General features: G+C 44.0%; 1 protein-coding gene across 3 annotated transcripts in view; it reads left to right on the top strand.

Moving 5' to 3' along the window:
- Positions 1-8,136, top strand: part of TMEM209 (transmembrane protein 209) — a 43,688-nt gene extending 35,552 nt beyond the window's left edge. For all 3 annotated transcript variants that reach the window (XM_055283981.2, XM_055283986.2, XM_055283982.2), the window contains 2 exons: positions 2,341-2,414; positions 6,295-8,136. In XM_055283981.2, the coding sequence (XP_055139956.1) occupies positions 2,341-2,414; positions 6,295-6,349 (129 nt within the window). In that variant the 3' untranslated portion in view covers positions 6,350-8,136. The remainder of the gene's footprint in view (positions 1-2,340; positions 2,415-6,294) is intronic.
- Positions 8,137-21,069: the final 12,933 nt, after the last annotated feature.

Raw genomic sequence — 21,069 nt, 5'->3', positions numbered from 1 at the left:
AGGCTGGTCTCAAACTGCTGAGCTCAGGCAGTCTGCCCACCTTGGCCTCCCAAAGTGCTGGGATTACAGGCATAAGCCACCATGCCCGGCCTAAAAATACTTCTTAATGGCTACTAAAAAAACTTCACTAGTATAATTTATTCAACCATTTCTCTACTGTTGTACATTTTGGGTATTTCTTATTTTTTATTATAAATACTGCTGAAAAGGTGGAGGTGGGCGGATCATGAAGTCAGGAGATTGAGACCATCCTAACTAACACGGTGAAACCCTGTCTCTACTAAAAATACAAAAAAATTTAGCCGGGCGTGGCGGCGTGCACCTGTAGTCCCAGCTGCTGAGGAGGCTGAGGCAGGAGAATGGCATGAACCCGGGAGATAGAGCTTGCAGTGAGCCGAGATCACGCCACTGCACTCCAGCCTGGGTGGCAGAGCAAGTCTCCATCTCAAAAAAATAAATAAAAAAATAAATACTGCTGAAAATGTATCTTCATGCATACAACTATCTGCATTTCTTTAGTCCAGAGTTCTAAAAGTGGAATTCTAGGTCAAAATATTTTTAAGACTTTAAAAATAACGTATTACCAAATTACTTTATAATAAAGGTTATTGTATCAATTTATACTTCCATTAATGTGTTTTACTTTTTTTTTGAGGTAGTCTTGCTGTGTTGCTTAGGCTGGTATCACATTCCTGGGTTCAAGCAATCCTCCTGACACAGCCTCTTGAGTAGCTAAGATTACAAGCACATACAGGTTTTTTACTCTTTTTTTGAGACAGAGTCTTGCTCTGACGTCCAGGCTGGAGTGCAGCGGCGTGATCTCGGCTCACTGCAACCTCTGCCTCCCAGGTTCAAGGGATTCTCCTGCCTCAGCCTCCTGAGTAACTGGGACTACAGGCGTGTGCCACCACGCTTGGCTAATTTTTTTTGTATTTTTAGTAAGAGACGGGGATTTTACCGTGTTAGCCAGGATGGTCTTGATCTGACCTCGTGATCCACCTGCCTTGCCCTCCCAAAGTGCTGGGATGATAACAGATGTGAGCCACCACCCCCGGCCTGGTTTTTTATTCTTAATTGCAAGCGTCAGTTCTGTTGATAACCTTTGCAATTATTTTTGTTACCAGCATCTTTACTAAGAAATTTTACATTGGCTATAATAATAAATTGTGCTCTCTCAGATTCTCAGGAAGAGTTTTTAATTTCATTTCTTTCAAGTTTAATATTTTAGCTTTGTATGTAAATACTTTGGGCCATTGAAGTTCTTGTGAATATCCATGCCAATCTTTGTTTTTTAACAACTGTCTGTTTTTTTTTCCTTTTTCTCACAGTGTAAACATTATCTTTTAAAAATCATACATTCTCTCAGATTCTTGAGTTAAAAACACATTAAGTCAGAGTAAGTGGGGAAAAGTTAATCTGTAAATTGAAAATCTAAATTAGGAGCTGTTTTTACAGACCAAAAAATTACATACAATAGTTTGATTTTAGAGCTAGCAATATGCTGCCTAGTATTCCCTTGCAGATAAAATAAATTTATATTTAATGTTATTTATATGCTAAAGTATATTCTGATATATTTTAAAGTACGACTAAAAGCTTTTTTTTACCCCAACACTTGTTTATGCCATTATAGAGCATTTTTGTGTGTGTAGTGCACAGGGGCACCAACCTCAGAATAGCTCCCCAGGCTCTTCCAGGCCTTAGTTAAGTGTTTCTCCCCATGTGTGAAACATAGTCCCCAGCCGCCTGCCCCCCCGCCCAGTATGTTACCTTTCTTTAAGCTCATCTTTCAGGTTGCAGCTTAAAATACAAAAAAAAAAAAAATTACCCGGGTGTGGCGGTGGGCGCCTGTGGTCCCAGCTACTTGGGATGCTGAGGCAGGAGAATGACGTGAACCCAGGGGATGGAGGTTGCTGTGAGCTGAGATCACACCACTGCACTCCAGCCTGGGTCTCAAAAAAAAAAAAAAAAAAAAAAAAAAATCTTTCCCTCAGGGAGACATTCTGTTGCTAACCAGTCTAAATCAGACACTGCGTCTTCATATGTTCCTATGGCACCTCCTCTCATAGCATTCCTCAGGCTTTGTTGTGATTCTTAGTTTACTGTCTGCCTTTCCTACTGGCCCTTATGTCCTTGACATGTATCCTTTCTGTCTTACTCACTGCAGTATTCCCACTTCCTAGCACAAAGCGTAGGTACTTTGTTTAATGAATAAATGAAAGTCTGAATTATATGGAATTCTGAGTTTAGTAGGATATGAATTGATAAGATATATATTTACCTACCAGATTGAATCTTCTTGGTTTGGTTTAAATCTTGTCTTTTTTGTCCTTGTTCCAGGGCAGAAATAATATGTTTCATACATTGTTGATGTTTCTCTACATCATAAAGACCAAAGAGTCAGGAATGCTTGGGTAGGTACTTATGCTTTAAAAACATAAGTAGTTATTTACTGATTTTCTTCCTACGTTAAGATTCTGCAGAAGGCAGCAGCATGTAACTGAAGGTTTATGGATTGAACAATAGATAATGGCTTCAGCCCTGTCACAAACTACTGCTATTTTGGGCAATCCATTAGCTGACTCCTCAGAACCCATTGGTAAAAGGCAAGTAGACTACATCATTAGCATTATAGTTGTGTTCCCTGGAGGAATAATTCATAGATAGGTAAAAATTAGACTCTTGCCGTTTAAAAACATTTTTTTAAATCTGGAGTCTGTTTTTTTCCAAGCCATTTCATTTCAGACACAAAGTATTCTGCAAAGTGTTTACACTTCCAGAGAAACTGAGTCGGTACCTATTCCATAATATCATTAACTGGAATGGAAAAGTAGTCAGTTGAAATTGTTTACATACTTGGTAACAAAGCTCACATACTGCAAGAAATTCAAAATTTTAGTAGTCATTTTGATGATTAGAAATTTTAGTGTATCAAATGACATATGAAATAAGTAGACCCCAGCTAAAGCTAGGGATATTTGTAGTGCCTGATCTGGGAGTCGGAAAACCTGGGTTGTGGGTCCAGCTCTGCCATACTAAGTAACCTAAGGCTAGCAAAAAAAAAAAAAGGGGTGGGGGGATGGGCTTGGAGCAGAAGGGATTGTGGTCATTTCCACTTTGGATATGCATGCGTCTTTAAGTTTTAGATAGCATCCTATTTGTAATTTAGAGTTTATACGTGTCCTAGAACTGTGCTGTCCAGCACAGTAGCCAGCAGCCCCATGTGGCACTGAACACTTGAAGCAGGACTAGACCAAATTGGGGTGCGCTAAAGTGTAAAATGTGTAACAGATTTCAAAGACATAGCCCCCAAAAAGTAAGATAACTCCTTAAAAATTGTATATATTTGTTACATATTGAAATACTAGTTTGGATAGATTTAGTTAAGTGGAATATGTTCTTAAAATTAATTTCACCTGTTTATTAGGTATCTACTAGAAAATTTAAAATTATGTGGCTTGCATTTGCAGTTTATATCGTATTGTATTTTTATTGGACAGCACTGCTCTAGAGAAAGCAAGGCTCCTGTCTTTAAATATATTAGATGTAAAGATTAAAACAGACATGAACAAAAATTTGTAAACAAATATGAACATTTATTAACTTTTTTTTTTTTTGAGGTGGAGTCTTGCTCTGTCGCCCAGGCCGGAGTACAGTGGCGCCATCTCAGCCCACTGCAACCTCTGCCTCCCAAGTGGCTGGAACTATAGATGCCCACCACCATGCCGGCTATTTTTTGTATTGTTGGTAGAGACGGGGTTTCTCCATGTTGGCCAGGCTGGTCTCAAACTCCTGACCTCAGGTGATCCGCCTGCCTGGCCTCCCAAAGTGCTGTAATTACAGGCGTGAGCCACCACGCCCAGCTATTAGCTTCTTTTATCATATATTTTTTAATGTAAGAAAGATTAGGAAACTCACTTTTGTGAGGCATCTAAACTAACAGGGTTTTTTATTTTTAAATTATGAAAATAATGCATACTCAGTAGACAAGTATTTAAATAACACAGGAGTGTATAAACTAGAACTAATTTCTAATTATGTGTAGAGACAGTATCTCACTATATTGCCCAGGCTGTGATCCACCTGCCTTGGCCTTCTAACGTGCTGGTATTACAGGCATAAGCCACTCCACCTGGCTTTATTTTTCTTTCTTTTGCTTAAAAATGTATTGTATCCAAACGTAGTACTTCATGATCTAATTTTTAGTCTTATGGTATATCTTGGACATTCTCCCATGTCAAATTTCCCCTAAAATGTCTAGGAATGTTTGGTTGTAAATATACTTACATATATATATTAGACGGAATATGGAATTTGATATAAATATGTTGTTAATACAGGTCAAGTATTCTTTATCTGAAATGCTTGGAACCAGGAGTGTTTCGGATTTGATTTTCTCCGATTTTGGAATATTTGCAATAATTACTGAGCATCCCTAATCTAAAAATCCCCAAAATGCTACAGTGAGCATTTCCTTTGAGCATCGTGATGTCACTCAAAAAGTTTTGGGTTTTGGAGCATTTCGGATTTTCAGATTGTAGGTGCTTAACCTGTATAATATAAATAAGCAATTAATTTTTGGTTTTAATTGAAAATGTATCTTTTCCTCTGTGGATCCAAATTGATATTTTGATGCATTAATGGTTTGTCATGATAGCATGAGGTTTGAGTGCCATATACGGTCTGTCATATGCATTAAAATGAAAAAGTGCTTAGTGGAGCAGCACTTTTTCATTTACTGAAATGTAATGAAATTTTCTGAAAGGCCAAAAGAAATTGATAGAATTTTTAAAGCGCTTTCTTCTCTTAATGAGCAACTTATATATGGAAAATTAAGCATTTTAGACTAAAACTAGTGTTTTTGAACTCTGGGAAAAGCTTGGAAATTATTAACCTTTCGAACATGAATAATTTTTTAAATACATCCTAAAACAAATAGTTAAAAACTTTCCTATAACTTAAATAAGTGAGTAGCTCAAATATAGTCCATTTGGATTTATGACCATAAACCCACAGATTGATCCAAATACATTATCAGTTTAATGCCAGGTATTTGTGCAGTAACAGGAATCAGATGAATGTTCTACTTGCAAAAGGAAAAAAAAATCTAGACAGAATTGACTGCACAGTGACTTAAATGTTCTGTTCAGGAAAAGACACTATAAAGTTTAAAGTTAAATGACAAACTGAAGCAAAGCATTATTCTGCTATAATACGAGCAGTAGTAATTGGGTTTGCAAATATAGCAAATCCAAGCTTATATTTGTTATATATAAAGAACATATATGATTTTATTAGAAAAATGGACAAAGGTATGAAAGATTTCTTCATAAAGTGTGCAAACAGCTCCTAAACACAAAAAGATACTTAGACTCATGCACAAACAAGTCAAAATTAACTTTTCTTTCTGTCAAATTTGATATTTATCATTTGTAGTGTCGGTGCGGGTATGAAGAAATGGAAAATACAGTTGATAAAAATTACCTGTTTTGAAAGGCATTTTTGGCAGCTTTTTACCAGTTAATACATTCTTATAATTTTAAAAGTCATAGAGGGCTAAAAGTTCATGACAGAAATGAGCAATTCCCTGTATTCCCCAAGTCTGCTTCCCAAAGTAGACTGTATTCCCCAAGTGGCTTTTTCTTCTGTTATTACTCTCATAGTTCCAAATAATAGAGGTATACAGCTCTCTTGATTCTTCAGTTTCAGATATTATCTGTTGATTTATTTTGTTAGGTGAGTAATTTCTTTCTCTTATAGCCCTCTTATTCCCTCAGACTTTGAATACAGTCATTACTCTCTGGAAGAGAAGTATATGTATTTTTTTGTTGTTATATGCAGTAGGATTTAATGTATTAATAATACACATATGCAAACTCACTAAAGTATCTCCAGTAGTTAGTAAATTCCTAATTCAAATCAAGTAATACAGTTCTCTGAGAGGCTAGCATCTCCATATCTTCCATCTTTTAAATGTAATTGATACTTTTACTTTAATCTTGCTTGTTAAAATTATTCTGTTAGCTATTACCTGGTGTAATAGTTCTTGTTTACTGAAAAACTAACTCTCAACACTCCATAAATCTATTTATTATAAATTTGAGTTTTAAGCATAGTTAAGAAAGTAATTACTGTTACTGGAATTCACCTGATAAACCATGTATAACATAATTCATTGCAGAATCACATTAAATATCAATTAAACATGTATTAATCATAAAGATTTTTGTTATTAGAAAAAGACCTTAAATGCTTGGCAACCAATTCTAATAAAATTTTTTTTTCTCTTTATAGGAGAGTTAATCTTGGTCTATCTGGTGTGAATATATTGTGGATCTTTGGCGAGTAGCAAGTCATATATTTAATTCCAACATTTGGACTATTTCACTGAACCGGAAGTCGAAACTAAACATCTCTGAGCCACTGACTCTTCAGAAATAAAATACACATGGGTGTATGTTACAGACTCTTTAGATTTAACAAAAAATGTAGCTGTTATGAAATGTAATTGTAAAAATATGTCCTGTATCTTCTATATCGAGACATTGCCTTTAATTTTATATCACTTTTCAGAAATTTCAGTTGACTACAAAACTGCAACCCTTCAGATTTTTATTGACTCAAAATAGTGCCTTTCCCCTTAATGAAATAGATTTTGAGTCTTTTTTTCATTATAACCCCCAAATGAGAATCATCTACTTGATTCTTGCACTACAAAAACATTTTTTCAGTCTTTTTTTTTTGAGAGAGAGAGGGTCTCTGTCACACAGACTGGAGTGCAGTGGCATGATCTTGGCTCACTGCAACTTCTGCCTCCCAGGCTCAAGCAGTTCTCCTGCCTCAGCCTCCTGAGTAGCTGGGATTACAGGCACGCACCACCACGCCCAGCTAATTTTTGTATTTTTAGTAGAGATGGGGTTTCACCATGTTGGCCAGGCTGGTCCCGAACTCCTGACCTCAGGTGATCCACCCACCTCGGCCTCCCAAAGTGCTAGGATTAGAGGCACGAGCCACTGTGCCCAGCCTCAGTTACTTTATTTAATAGTATACTTAGAAAGTAAGAAAATTGCTGATTTAGTTTTTTTTTTTGTTGTTGTTTTTTGTTTTTTGTTTTTTTTTAATGTTTCCCCAGCATTCTGCAAGTTAGGCCAAAGCCCACATTCAAAGAAATGAGATTAACTCTTAAGTAATGTATTAAGTTTATGTATATTTTAAAATATTATTAAAGGAGGTTTGGAAGTATTGACATTTAAAAAGTCAACACTTGGATTAAATTTAGCTGGTAGTTTTAATTTGGGTTTTAGTTAAGAGTGTGAGGACATCAAGAAAACTATTTACCACTTTGGTTTTAGCAACTCAGTTTTACTATTCCATAATGTGTTATTTTTAAAGTTCTCTTTTTAAGATCACAGTGATATCCTATCTGTTTAAATTTTTTAAATATGTTCAAAATATCTGGAGGGTGAGAAGTTACCAAGTTTGTATGTTTTGTTTGACTCACCATCTTTATTTTCTGTATATATATATATATAGTAGCTGGCAATTGCGTATATTTTCTTGATTAACATATTAGAGACTGCTTCCATCATCTTCTGTAAACCTGGAAACAGCTGAAACTAGTCTTTTCCGAAGAACTGTGTATCAGTATTAGATGTGCATCCCATTTTGTCATTCCCTCAGACTTTGAATACAGTCATTACTCTCTGGAAGAGAAGTGTAAGTATCTTTTTTTTGTTATCTGCAGTATGGTTTAAGATGTATTAATAATACACATATGCAGACTCACTAAAGTATCCCTGGTAATTAGTAAATTCCAAATTTAAGTCAGTACAGTTCTGTCTTTGTAAATTCTGTCTTTCAAAAAGTTGTACGTGTTTTTAAAAGTTGATGTCCAAAGGAAAGGAGCTTCTTACCTTTTAAGTACTTTTGGTGTGTGTTAAATATTTATTTGCTATGATATTCTAGAAGAAAATATCAAACATGTTAAATATAAGAACATGTTAAAATTTAAATTTGCTATTTCAAAAGTTACTGAAGATGTCTTGGAATAACGATTGTTATGCTGTTAAACTATATAGTTGCATATACTTTATTAAAAGCACTGTGGAGAAAAATTTAACAATTCATAAGACAAAATGTCTTTTTTTCTTTATAGGACTTAGATAGCCTTTAGTCTAAAAATTCAAAGCTCTAATATTTTTAAAGTGACTATCAAAAAACTACAGTCTACAGTAAATATATACATGGGGATACACACTTAAAAAGATGTTTTGTTTGCATACTATTAATAAGTCTAGTGTGGATTACTGTACTCTGGGTAGCTTTCCTATATTACCTTTTCTTCCCAAATATTTGAGCCAGTTTGTACTTAAATATAGCTTTTATTAAAAATACTTTGGTAGATTCATTTGAATTCACCCCTCAGGAAGACAGTGCACTGCAAATAAGGCAATTTTTTTAGTCCTTGTGTTAAAATGAATAAATGTCTACTAATATCTCTGATCAAATGTTATTTACAGGATATATGTCACAAGTTTTTTTTTGATTGCTTGACTTCTTGTGGGATCAGATCCACTAATCTTCTAGATTACATTCACTTCATCATTTATCCTTTTCTTTGTCTATAAATATCATCCTTAAGCCAGATTTCTTTTAGAGGCATATTAGGTGTTTATAATTTAGTTTCTACTGAGACATACAAATGTTATGTTGTGTGGCTTTCTCAAACTAAAGTATACTTGACACTGATATTTTGTATTTTAACAGTAAAGACATGCAGCATGTGGGGTGGCACTTGCTTTTTTTTTTGTTGTTGAGATGGAGTTTCACTCTTATTGCCCAGGCTGGAGTGCAGTGGTGCGATCTCAGCTCACTACACTCAGCTCACTGCAAGCTCTGCCTTCTGGTTTCAAGCAATTCTCCTGCTTTAGCCTCCCGAGTAGCTGGGATTCAGGCACCTGCCACCACGCCCGGCAAATTTTTGTATTTTTAGTAGAGACGGGGTTTCACCATGTTGGCCAGGCTGGTCTTGAACTCCTGACCTCATGATCCGCCCATCTTGGCCTCCCAAAGCGCTGGGATTACAGACATGAGCCACTGCGCCCAGCCCTTTCTAGACAGCTTTGTAATAGGAATGCACACATTGAAATGCACACATTCCTCAAAGGTCAGTCTTCGGTCCTCTGATTGACTGTATATGCTTTTCCTTAGAGATCTCATTCATTCCACTTCATTTATCACCTCTCTGCCTTTGACTCCCAAATTCATCATCAAGCATAATGTCTCTCCTGAGGTGTAGTGTTGATTTCCATCTACCTGTCAGACATTTCCCCTTGGATATTCTGTGAATTCCGTGTCTGGAACTGAGTTCACATCTGCTCAAATCAGCTTCCTCTACTTACATCCCTTTTTCTGTTCATTGTACTACCAGTTACCCATGCTCAAAATTCTGGTGTTATCTTTTGATTCCTGGAGCTCCCTGGGTCCCCAATCCAATCAGGCAGCAAACCTCATCCATTCTTTCTTAACAACGTCTCTTGCAGCTGTACTTTTTCCATTTCTGCCACCACTATGCTCATTTACACCCTTATCAACCCACACAGGACTACTGCAACAGTCTAATTAATCTCACAGCCTTCGAATTGTTGCCATGCTTCCAGATTTTCCAATTCATCCTGCACATTCTCTTCAAATTGATCTTCCTAGAACACCTGTTTGATCATTTCATCCCCCTGATAAATTCCTTAGCCTGACATTTAAAGCTCCACGCAATCTGGCCCCAACCTGGCCTCATACACCTAAACCCTTGGCTCTAGCCAGTGCAGGCTGCTCACTGCTTGCTGGGTTCTCTCTATGCTACCTTCTCCTCATCCTGATCACTCTCTGGGGATGACCCCTCCCAATCTACTGTCTTCCCCTGCATTGAGACTTCACTCTAATTAAACCTGCTATTTGGAGCTAGTCCTGACCACTCCAGATGGCAGTCATTTCTCCCCTTGAGTGATTAGATCTGTGCCCCTCCTTTGGCACTCAACAGCTACATGAATGGATTTAGTCGAACAGTAGGTCCTCATGTCTTGTCTTATCCTTGCACAAGAACTGAGTTTCTTACTAGTCTGAGCTGTGCTGCTGTTCAAGTATACTTGTCAATGGCTAAAACTGCCTTTTGGGAAAGCCTCACGTTCTCCTCCAAAGGACACCTTTTGATCCCTCCAAGCACACTGGCTTTCCTTTTGTGGCTAGACCTAAGAAGGAGGAAGCACTCCTGGGCCTGGACAGCTGCAGCAGGGGGACTGCTTGAAAAGTAAAGGTGTTAGGAAAATGATGAAACTCATTCCAGTGCTTCTGGGGGTCTTCCTTAGTAACCTGGGGGTGAGGGCACTGCACTTATGTGCAGCAGCACAACATTGTCCCAAATGCTGCAAGGACCAGTGGCGGGGACCGGCAGGGGCTGGCTGGCCTACCTGTCCTTCTGGGTGGCTTTAGTCACAGCTGTCCCTGGACCGTGGATGAGGTCAAAAGTCTTCAAGGATAAGCAGCACACAGCTGGGCTCTCTGGCAGGAAGGCTTCAGGGAAGGACCCATGTGAGGCTTTGTCTGCCCAGTTAGAATGAGAGGGCTTTGTACAATCAGCACCTATGCCTCTTGGACCCCAGTGACACTGCCGTATCTCACTGGGTATGCCAGTAGCTTTCTGCTGGGTGTGCAGGATTGTTAGGTGTTAGCTCTGAGCCACATTATAATTTGATCCCTAAATGTTCATCAATAATAATGTTTTCACACTGAACTGCATTGACCTGGGATGGGACAGGTTATGGATTCTACAGAGGCGGCACCTCACTGGGAGTTAGGAAGGAGAGTCTAACAGCAGGATGGGTGTGGAGAACAGCACCACAGCCCTGCCGCCCCACAGGGGACAGCAGCGACCCTGAGGATATTTCTTAGCAAACTTGCATGCAAGCAGTCCCAGGCACTACTGTGGATGAGATTTGTATGTAAATCCTTTTGTGCCCCAAACCAAAATAAGTATTTCAAAATCAATCTGGCTAGAAGAGCCACTGGCCTCAGTGCACTGAGCATTCAGTGGGAGGACTAAGCTCTGTCATTAATTGGGGCGGGACAACTAGTCTCTCACACTGATTTTTTTTTTTTTTTTTTTTTGAGACAGAGTCTTGCTCTGTCACCCAGGCTGGAGTGCAGTGGTGTGATCTCATCTCACTGCAACCTCTGCCTCCCAGGTTCAAGCAATTCTCATGCCTCGGCCTCCCAAGTAGCTGGGATTACAGATGCCTGCCACCACACCCATCTAATTTTGTATTTTTTAATAGAGATGGGGTTTCACCATGTTGGCCAGGCTGGTCTCGAACTCCTAACCTCAAGCGATCCACGTGCTGGGATTATAAGCATGGGCCACCACACCCAGCCCTACACTGATTTCTGAAAAAATAAGATGGGCTGGATGCTGTGGTTCACGCCTGTAATCCCAGCACTTTGGGAGGCCAAGGCAGGAGGATCACTTAAGATCAGGTGTTGGAGACCAGCCTGGGCAACATAGTGAGACCCTGTCTCTTAAAAAAAATAATAAGTGATAAGATACTCTTCATACCTAGAGGTAATTGAGAAGCTCAAAGTGAAAATAATGAATGGACTGCTTTTAGGTGAAGGGAAAAAGCAAATTAGTATAAAAGTAGGAAGTGGCCCCTTTGGCACTGTAAAGCAACTGTCTCTTCCTTGGATCACACTGAGCTACAGATCTTCATGGCCTTGACACCCACCCACCCCAACTGTGCTAGCCCAGCTTTGTCCCTCCTGCTCCCTCTGTCCTTCCCTTCCTGAGACCTGGCCATTCATTCCCCAGTCATAGACAGTAGCACTCTTGTAGCCTGAAGACTGGGCTTTCTGGTATACCAAGAAAACACAGTCTCTTTCCTTTCCCATTTCTAAACTTGAAGGAAAAAATAACAATCCCGAATCAGACTCTGCTTTCATGCACTGCATCCCATAGGAGGAAAGTTAGAAGGTGGTGATCAGCTCTATTGGGGGCAAAACTTGTTTTCTCAGGAGCAGCAGCCAGGCATGATTCTTTCTCAAACACATGGTGTGCAGACTGGAATCAGGCAGCTCCGTGATAGTTTTGGCCCGGAATACAGGCACCAGCTTAATGAGCTCCACCTCCAAAGAAAGGCCCCTTGTGTTCCTAGTGGGGAGGAGTGTCATCCACGGTACAGCCTGAGGAGTCCCCTGACTCGGGAAAGACTTGGCAGACAGAAATCTGAACCTAAGCTGCCAGGCCCCAAACCTGGCGGTTTGAGAAGGTGTGTTACGTGGCTTCCATCTCAAAATTAAATTCAGTATGACACTCTGCTTCCAGTTGAATGGTCTGCGTGAATTCTTTAAACAAAGCACCCCAAAACCACAATAACCATTTAGTACCTCTCTCCGTGGGCCAGAAATTCAGACAGGACACAGTGGGGACAGCTCCTGTCTGCTCCACAATGTCTGCAGGTTCACATGTCTGGCAGTTGATGCAAGCTACTGACTGGGAGCCTAACTGGAGATATTGGTGGAACACCCACACTTGGCCTCCACACAGGGCCTGGGCTTCCTCATAACATGGTGGCTGAGTTCCTAGGGCCAGTGTCCTGAGAAAGTGAGAGAGAGAGAGGCAGAAGCATATTGCCTTTTATTTATAACTTAGCTTTGGAAGTACCATGTTTCTTCACTGCATTCTGTTGGTCAAGGCAGCTACAAAGAACTGCTCAGTGTCAAGGGGAAGGAACACAGACCCCTACCACTCAGTGGAGGAGTGTGCGACATCACAGCATGTCAGATGGAATATTTATTGGTGTGACCATTTTTGGAAAATACAATCTGCCATAATGTACAGTGCCAAAAAAAAATTAATGCTCTTTGTCTCATTGATCTCAGGAAAATTTACCTTAGGAAAATATTCAACAGAAAAAAATAGTTATGCCTAAAGGTGTCTGTCGTGAGTGCTTATTCATTTATTTACCCATACATCCAATATTTTTTTCTTTTTGAGACAGAGTCTTGCTCCGTTGCCCAGACTGGAGTGCAGTGGCACAATCTCTGCTCACTGCAACCTCCGCCTCCTCGGTTCAAGCGATTCTCCTGTCTCAGCCTCCTGAATAGCTGGGATTACAGACGCCCACCACCACGCCCAGTCAATCCAATAAATACTGATTGAAGTATTTTGCCAGATGCTAGGAATACAAAGAAAACGTAAGATCTATCCTTTCTTTCACATAGCTTCCAGTCTATGATAGCTAAAAATAAAACCCATCCAAATGTCCAGTAATAAGATGGTTTAATAAATTCTATGTAGGCCAGGTGAGGTGGCTCAAACCTGTAATCCCAGCAGTTTAGGAGGCCGAGGCAGGTGGATCACCTGAGGTCAGGAGTTCGAGACCAGCCTGGCTAATATGGTGAAACCCCATCTCTACTAAAAATACAAAAATTAGCTGGGTGTGGTGGTGCACGCCTGTAATCCCAGCTACTCGGGAAGCTGAGGCAGGAGAATCGCTTGAACCCAGGAGGCAAACGTTGCAGTAAGCCAAGATCGCACCATTGCACTCCAGCCTGGACAACAAGAGTGAAACTCCGTCTCAAAAAAATAATAATAAATTATATGTAAACTCTAGGAGATACGATCTTGAGATGTTATAATCACTTAAGGATTTTTAGTTTGACCTCTTTTTAAAACTCTCTGCAGCTCTGAAAAGACTATGTGGAAAGATGGGGAAATGTTGGATAGAAGTGAAAACAAATCAAAGTTGTATGTCTACTGTGATTACAATTATGTAAAAATATGCATGCATATCACCAAGGACTAGGAGAGAATATCCAAATGTGAACTCACTTGTTGAAGTGGGAATATGCATGATTGTCCTTACGTTTTCTTTTCTTTTCTTTTTGAAGTACTTTTCAATGTTATATATCTTTTATAATTGAAAAGCTCCAGAAAAAATATTGTGGTGCAAATTATAGGTCAAAGGGAGAGAAGGTGCTGCTGGGTGGGAAGCTGACAGGAGAGACTTCATTAAAAAGGTGACATTTGGGCCAGGTGCAGTGGTGACAAACACCTGTAATCCCAGCACTTTGGGAGGCCTGAAGTTAGGAGTTTGAGACCAGCCTGGCCAGCCAATATGGTGAAATCCTGTCTCTACTAAAAAGACAAGAAAATTAGCTGGGCATGGTGGCTCACACCTGTAGTCACAACTACTCAGGAGGCTGAGGCAGGAGAATCGATTGAACTCAGGAGGCGGAGGCTGCAGTGAGCTGAGATCATGCCACTGCACTCCAGCCTGGGTGACAGAGTGAGACTCCATCTCAAAAATAAAAAGGTGATATTTGGATTTCAGTAGGAGGAAGAAGCAGGCTCAAGACAGGAAAGGAAGAGATGTCTTTAGAAAACTGCAAAGAATCCAAACTGAGATGGGTTTAGAGGAGCATGGGCAGATAGCACTGGAAGGAAGAGGGGGCCTCAGGTGCTGGACTCAGGATTTCTGACTTTACTCCAAGAGACTCTGGAGCTTTTTGAGCACAGCATTAACTGAAAGAGTGCTGAAGGGAGATGACCGACCGCAGTCCTGAAGAAGGGCAGAGCTGGAGCAGTTGGGGAGTTGGAGGCAGAGCTGCAGCAGCTGGGGAGACCCATGAGGAGGCCCCTGCAGTCATCCAGGGCCTGGACTGCAGAGGTGGCAAAAAAAAAAAAAGACTGGAGAGCATTTGTGGAAGACAAATGGTCACAACTTGGGAGCTCAGTGCATGTATCTAGGTGACTAGGAAGAGGGTGGCACAAATACCAGCAATAGAGCAATGAGGAAGAGGAACCGGTTTGCAGCAGAAGAGAAATTTTAAACGGGTTGCATTTGAGCGGCTTTGGAACATCCACATGGAGATAACAACAGAGAGTTGGAAATGCGAGTCTGAACCTCAAGGAGGAAAGCTTTACTTTTGGCAGAAGAACTGGAACGTATCCCCTCTTCCTGGAGTGCCTTTCCCTCAGCTGTCTCCTCTCCGGTCCTCAGTAAGGTCTCTGCTCAAGTACCTCTTTATGCCCTTTCCTGCCACCCTACAGTGGTGCCCCTGTCACACACACACACACCACCGCCCTCGCTCTGCTCAGTTCTTCCTCTCTGCACCTACCTGAGATTTTGCTCCCCTCCTCGAGCATCACCTTTAGAGTTGGGACACTAGTCTCAACTTCCCGTTTGAAAAACTGAACATTAAAAGGCAAGCATGTCAAGAATATTCAGAATGAAGGCCGGGCACGGTGGCTCAGGCCTGTAATCCCAATGCTTTGGGAGGTGGAGGCAGGCAGATCATTTGCACCTAGGAATTCGAAACCAGCCTGGGCAACATGGCAAGAAGACCCCGTTGGGGAGGTGCATGCCTGTAGTCCCAGCTACCAGGGAGGCTGAGGTGGGAGGATCACTTGAGCCTGGGAGGTCAAGGCTGCAGTGAGTTGTGATGGTGCCACTGCACTCCAGCCTGGGTGACAGAGCAAGACTCTGTCCCAAAAAGAAAAAGAAAAGAAAAGAATATTCAGGATTAAAAAACAAAAAAGTAAAAAGCAACCAATTCACTCAACGAAAATTTCTACTGTGAATTGATACAACAAGTAACATGTTTTTCTGACTCCTTTAGTCTTAAGGGTTTAAAACTTTCCTGCTAAGTTATAGATCAAAAATACAACTCAGAAGGAAGGATGCAAACCAGCTCTTTGTTTAAAAAAACAAAAATTTGGCCAGGCGCAGTGGTTCACACCTGTAATCCCAATACTTTGGGAGGCTGATGCAAGCAGATTGCCCGAAGTCAGGAGTTCAAGACCAGCCTGGCCAACATGGTGAAACCCCGTCTCTACTAAAAATACAAAAATTATCCGGGCATGGTGGTGGGCACCTGTAATCCCAGCTACTCGGGAGGCTGAGGCATGAGAATTGCTTGAACCCAAGAGGTGGAGGTTGCAGTGAGCCAAGATCGCACCACTGCACTCCTCCTGGGCAACAAGAGCGAAATTCCATCTCAAAAAAAATTAAATTTAAATTTTTTTTTTTTTTTTTTTTTTTTGAGACGGAGTCTCGCTCTGTCGCCCAGGCTGGAGTGCAGTGGCACAATCTCGGCTCACTGCAAGCTCTGCCTCCCAGGTTCATGCCATTCTCCTGCCTCAGCCTCTCCGAGTAGCTGGGACTACAGGCGCCCGCCACCACGCCCGGCTAATTTTTTTGTATTTTTAGTAGAGACAGGGTTTCACTGTGGTCTCGATCTCCTGACCTCGTGATCCGCCCGCCTCGGCCTCCCAAAGTGCTGGGATTACAAGCGTGAGCCACCGCGCCCAGCCAAATTTAAATTTTATTAATTTTGTTTTTTGAGACAAGGTCTCATTCTGTCACCCAGGCTGGAGTGCAGTGGCACAATCACGGCTGACTGCAAACCTCGACCTCCTGAGCTCAGGTGATGCTCCTGCCTCAGCCTCTGGAGTAGATGGGACCACAGGCACATGCCACCATGTCCGGCTAATTTTTGTATTTTTTGTAAAGATGGGGTTCTTGCTTTATTGCCCAGGCTGGTCTTGAACTCCCAGGCTCAAATAATCCTCCTGCCTCAGCCTCCCAAAGTGTTTGGATTACAGGTGTGAGCCACTGTGCCAGGCCCACACCAGCTGTTTCTGAAGGAAGGTTCCTGAGTGGTGGCAGATGCTTCCACGTACATCCCGTGTGGCCAGCACTTGATCACGTGAACACTTGTAGCTGCAAGGGAACCTGGGCAAAGTAATTTTGGTTCTCTGTGGCCGTGTCCAGCTAGGAATCTAACACAAAGGAAGAAGAGGATGGCTGTGAATCAAAAGCAGCAGTCCAACCCTGCAGGAGATGTCTAAATAAGCCCACAGAGCCTTGGCTACACCTGACTCTGGGGATGGTCACTGCTGCAGATGGAGGACTCATCAGTTCCCTTGAAACCTCTTACTCTCACCAAGCACTTCCTTAAGTGGTTCATCTTTTTTTTTTTTTTTTTTTTTGAGACAGAGTCTCGCTGTTTCCCCGGCTGGACTGCAGTAGAGTGATCTCGGCTCACTACAACCTCTGTCTCCCGGGTTCAAGCGATTCTCCTGCCTCAGCCTCCTGAGTAGCTGGGACTACAGGCACATGCCACCATGCCCGGCTAATTTTTGTATTTTTAGTAGAGACGAGGTTTCACTATGTTGGTCAGGCTGGTCTCAAACTCCTGACCTCATGATCTGCCCACCTCGACCTTCCAAAGTGCTGGGATTACAGGCGTGAGCCACCACACCCAGCCAATTGATTCATCTTCTGTCCCTTCCCCAGGCACTGGAAATGAAATGTTCAATAAATCCTGCAGAGCAAAAACATTGTAGACGTGTCCACAGTGCTTCTGGAGCAACATTCCAAGTATTTTTAGCCAGCGCCAACTACCTCATTTGCGAGAGAACCAGAGCAAAATGAAAATGTGGGGCCCTCTGTTCAAGAATTTCAAGGCAGCCACAGCAGGGCATTACACCCAGCACAGGGCCCTCCTAAGGGCCCATGAGAGTGCAGTCTGCAGGCCTGTGAAGCCAGCTCTGTGGCCCACCCCACACACAGGTGTGGTTTATAATATGAAGCACCCCATGCCAGTAGCGTTGGCTTTTCCAGCTCCTTCAGGTTTTCGGTGAGATTTTGTCTTTGTCACAGCTCAGAAAAACTTAGAAGTGGTCTTGGAGATCAAACAATTGGACTGTCTTGTTTTACAGATGGCCCAGAAGCCCAGAGTGGGCCTGTGAGTGCCCGGGCCCTGCTGGTGCTGGGGTCCAAGGCCTTTCTAGGAGTGTGGCCTCAGGACACTGCTGCAACAGGAGGTCCCCTGGCAGCGCTGCTGGGGGGGCTTGTTTCCTCCTGGCTTCCCCCTCAGGCTGGCTCCTCTAACCCTCCCTGCACCTCCTGTTCCCTGCTTGAGTCAGACTCTTCTTCCAGCCTCTGGTCAAAGTGGAGACAAGAGTTCACACCATTGGGAGGGTCACAGGAAGGCCTGATGGTGGCCTGACAAGGGTGAGCTGGGCCCCTGCACTCTGATAATCCCCTCCACGGCCACCTCCATGCTGAGGGCTGTGCCCCTTGGCACTGAGATGCATGGAGAGCTTACAGGAGGACTTCCTGACTGGGCACAGCCTGCCAGCCAGGTACCAAGGACACCCTGATGGGCGCACAGTATAGTCCTAGCGGAGGCTGCAGCAGGAGGAGACCAGCTGGGGCGTGGGGGTTGCACGGAGCAGAGGCAGCAGCGAGGCCAGATGGCCTGGTCCCGGGGAATGGGCAGGCGCTGAGGTGTCAGATGGGCACGCTTGTCCCTGAGGGCAGGCAGGTGGCGCGAAGCCAGGTGGAGGAGAGAGGCGGGATGAGCACATGGCCAGCCAGTCACGCATGTGGTCCCCAGGCAGCTGCAGGTGCTGCGGGCCCTCCTGGGCCCAGACTCCGGGCTGGGCTGCACAGCTGGCACTGGGAAAGGTGCCAGGGCTCCTGCGGGGCCCTCCCGAGGAGGGGCAGGGAGCCTGGCTCCTCATGGCCACCTGCTCCTGGCTGGAGCCCAGAGCCAGCTGGTGTCAGCCTCGGGCCTGGCTCGCCTCCTGGCTTCTGACCAGGCCTGGCCCTCCTCGCCACCCCCCACACCCCTGCCCGCCACTCCCCCGCCATCCCCACCACACACTGAGGGGTTCTGGCTCCTGAGGTGCTGAGAGCTGTGAGCAAAGCAGAAGCAGTTGGGCCCCGTGTCCCCTTCACACCCTGGCAGCACTGCCCCAGCCTGGGACAGCCCCCAGGTGGAGCACACAGCCCAGGCCAAACCCACTCCCCTGAGAACCTGGAAGCCCAGGCGTGAGAAGGCACCTTTTTCTGTCTCACCTTGAAGCTCTGCGGCCCTGCTAGGGTCGCCCCAAAGGCTCCAGGGCCACACTAACACAGCTGTCCCTTCCTCACTGAGGACATGGAGGCGGATGACCACTAGTTTCCTGTAACATGGGGAGTTGTGGGTAAAAGAAACGCAACTGTTTCTCACCTGCTCCCATGGGCTCGAGAGCTGTGAGGTGTTTGCCAAGCGGCCAGAGACCCTCAGCCCACGGTGCCTGGGTGCCCACAGACCTTGACCGGCGGACTCTGTGGCCCCTTTCTAGAAGATGCTTTGCAGAATTGACTGCCCCTCTCCTTCCTCCCCCATGGCATCTCCCTGAGCTCTGGAGACAGAACCTGACAGGGCTCAGGTGGAGGCACGGTGGCCGTGGGCAGAGAGAGGGCCTGGGACCCGCGAGAAGATGGCAGGCCGAGGCCGGCGCCTCCCTGGAGCTGAGGGAGACCCGCGGGCCTGCAAGGCTTGTGGTATGTGTGGCTTGTGGTATGTGTGGCTTGTGGTGTGTGTGATGTGTGTGTGGCTTGTGTGTGGTTTGTGGTCTGTGGTGTGTGTATGTGGTGTGTGTGAGATGTGTGTGTGGCTTGTGGTGTGTGTGTGATGTGTGTGTGATATGTGTGTATGGCTTGTGTGATTGTGTGGGGCTTGTGGTGTGTGTGGCTTGTGTGTGTGATGTGTGAGTGTGGTTTGTAGTGTTTGTGTGCTGTGTGTGATGTGGCGTGTTTGTGTGAGGTGGTGTGTGTGGCCTGTGGGGTGTGTGTGATGTGTGTGTGGCTTGTGGTATGTGTGATGTGTGTGTGGCCTGTGGTGTGTGTGGTTTGTGGTGTTGTGTGTGTGATGTGTGTGGCTTGTGGTGTGTGTAATGTGTATGTGGCCTGTGGTGTGTGTGATGTGGTGTGTGTGGTTTGTGATGTGATGTGGTGTTTGTGTGATGCGATGTGTGTGGCCTGTGGCGTGTGTGTGTGTGATGTGTGTGTGGCCTCTGGCGTGTGTGTGTGTGATGTGGTATGTGTGGCCTGTGGCGTGTGTGATGTGGTTTGTGTGGCCTGTGGCGTGTTTGTGTGATATGATGCAATGCAGCTTGTGCCTCTACTGCCCTGGAGCGGAGTTCCCTAAGGGAAACCTGATGTGCAGTACTTCCTAGGGCTGCTGCAGGGAAGGGCCGTGGTGCCTTCCTAAGAACAACTAAGAGCAATTTTCTTAGAAGTGTGGTTTCGAGGCCGGGCGTGGTGACTCTCGCCTGTAATCCTACCAATTTGGGATGCCGAGGTGGGCAGATCACCTGAGGTCAGGAGTTCGAGACCAGCCTGGCCAACATGGTGAAACCTCATCTCTACTAAAAAGACAAAAATTAGGCTGGGCGCGGTGGCTCACGCTTGTTTTCCCAGCACTTTGGGAGGCCGAGGCGGGCAGATCATGAGGTCAGGAGATCAAGATCACGGTGAAACCCCTTCTCTACTAAAAATATTTTTAAAAATTAGCAGGGCGTGGTGGCGGGCACCTGTAGTCCCAGCTACTCGGAGAGGCTGAGGCAGGAGAATGGCTGAACCCGGGAGGCGGAGCTTGCAGTGAGCTAAGATCGCGCCACTACACTCCAGCCTGGGCGACAGAGCGAGATTCCGTCTCAAAAAAAAATACAAAAATTAGCCCGGTGTGGTGGCATGCGCCTATAATCCCAGCTACTAGGGAGGCTGAGAGAGGAGACTCACTTCAACCCAGAGGTTGCAGTGAGCAGAGGTTGCATTGAGCCAAGATCGTGCCATTACACTCCAGCCCGGGTGACGAGAGTGAAACTGTCTCAACAAAAAAAAAAAAAAAAGAAAGAAAGAAAAGAAGAAGTATGGCTTCGGCTGAGCACGGTGGCTCACGCCTGTAATCCTAGCCCTGTGGGAGGCCGAGGCAGGTAGATCACTTGAGGCCAGGAGTTCGAGACCAGCCTGGCAAACATGGTGAAACCTCATCTCTACTAAAAATACAAAATTAGCCGCATGGTGGTGGGCACCTGTTATCCCAGCTACTTGGCAGACTGAGGCACGAGAATCACTTGAAACCGGGAAGCAGAGGCTGCAGTGAGCCGAGATCACGCCACTGCACTCCAGCCTGGGCGACAGAGCGAGACTCAAAACAAAAAAAAAGTGTGGTTTCAGCCCC

Source organism: Symphalangus syndactylus, chromosome 6 (assembly GCF_028878055.3).
Source record: "Symphalangus syndactylus isolate Jambi chromosome 6, NHGRI_mSymSyn1-v2.1_pri, whole genome shotgun sequence".
In the NCBI taxonomy this organism is placed as follows: Eukaryota; Metazoa; Chordata; class Mammalia; order Primates; family Hylobatidae; genus Symphalangus; species Symphalangus syndactylus.
The sequence above is the reverse complement of the archived record's forward strand: the minus strand, read 5'-3'. Positions and strand labels throughout refer to the sequence as shown.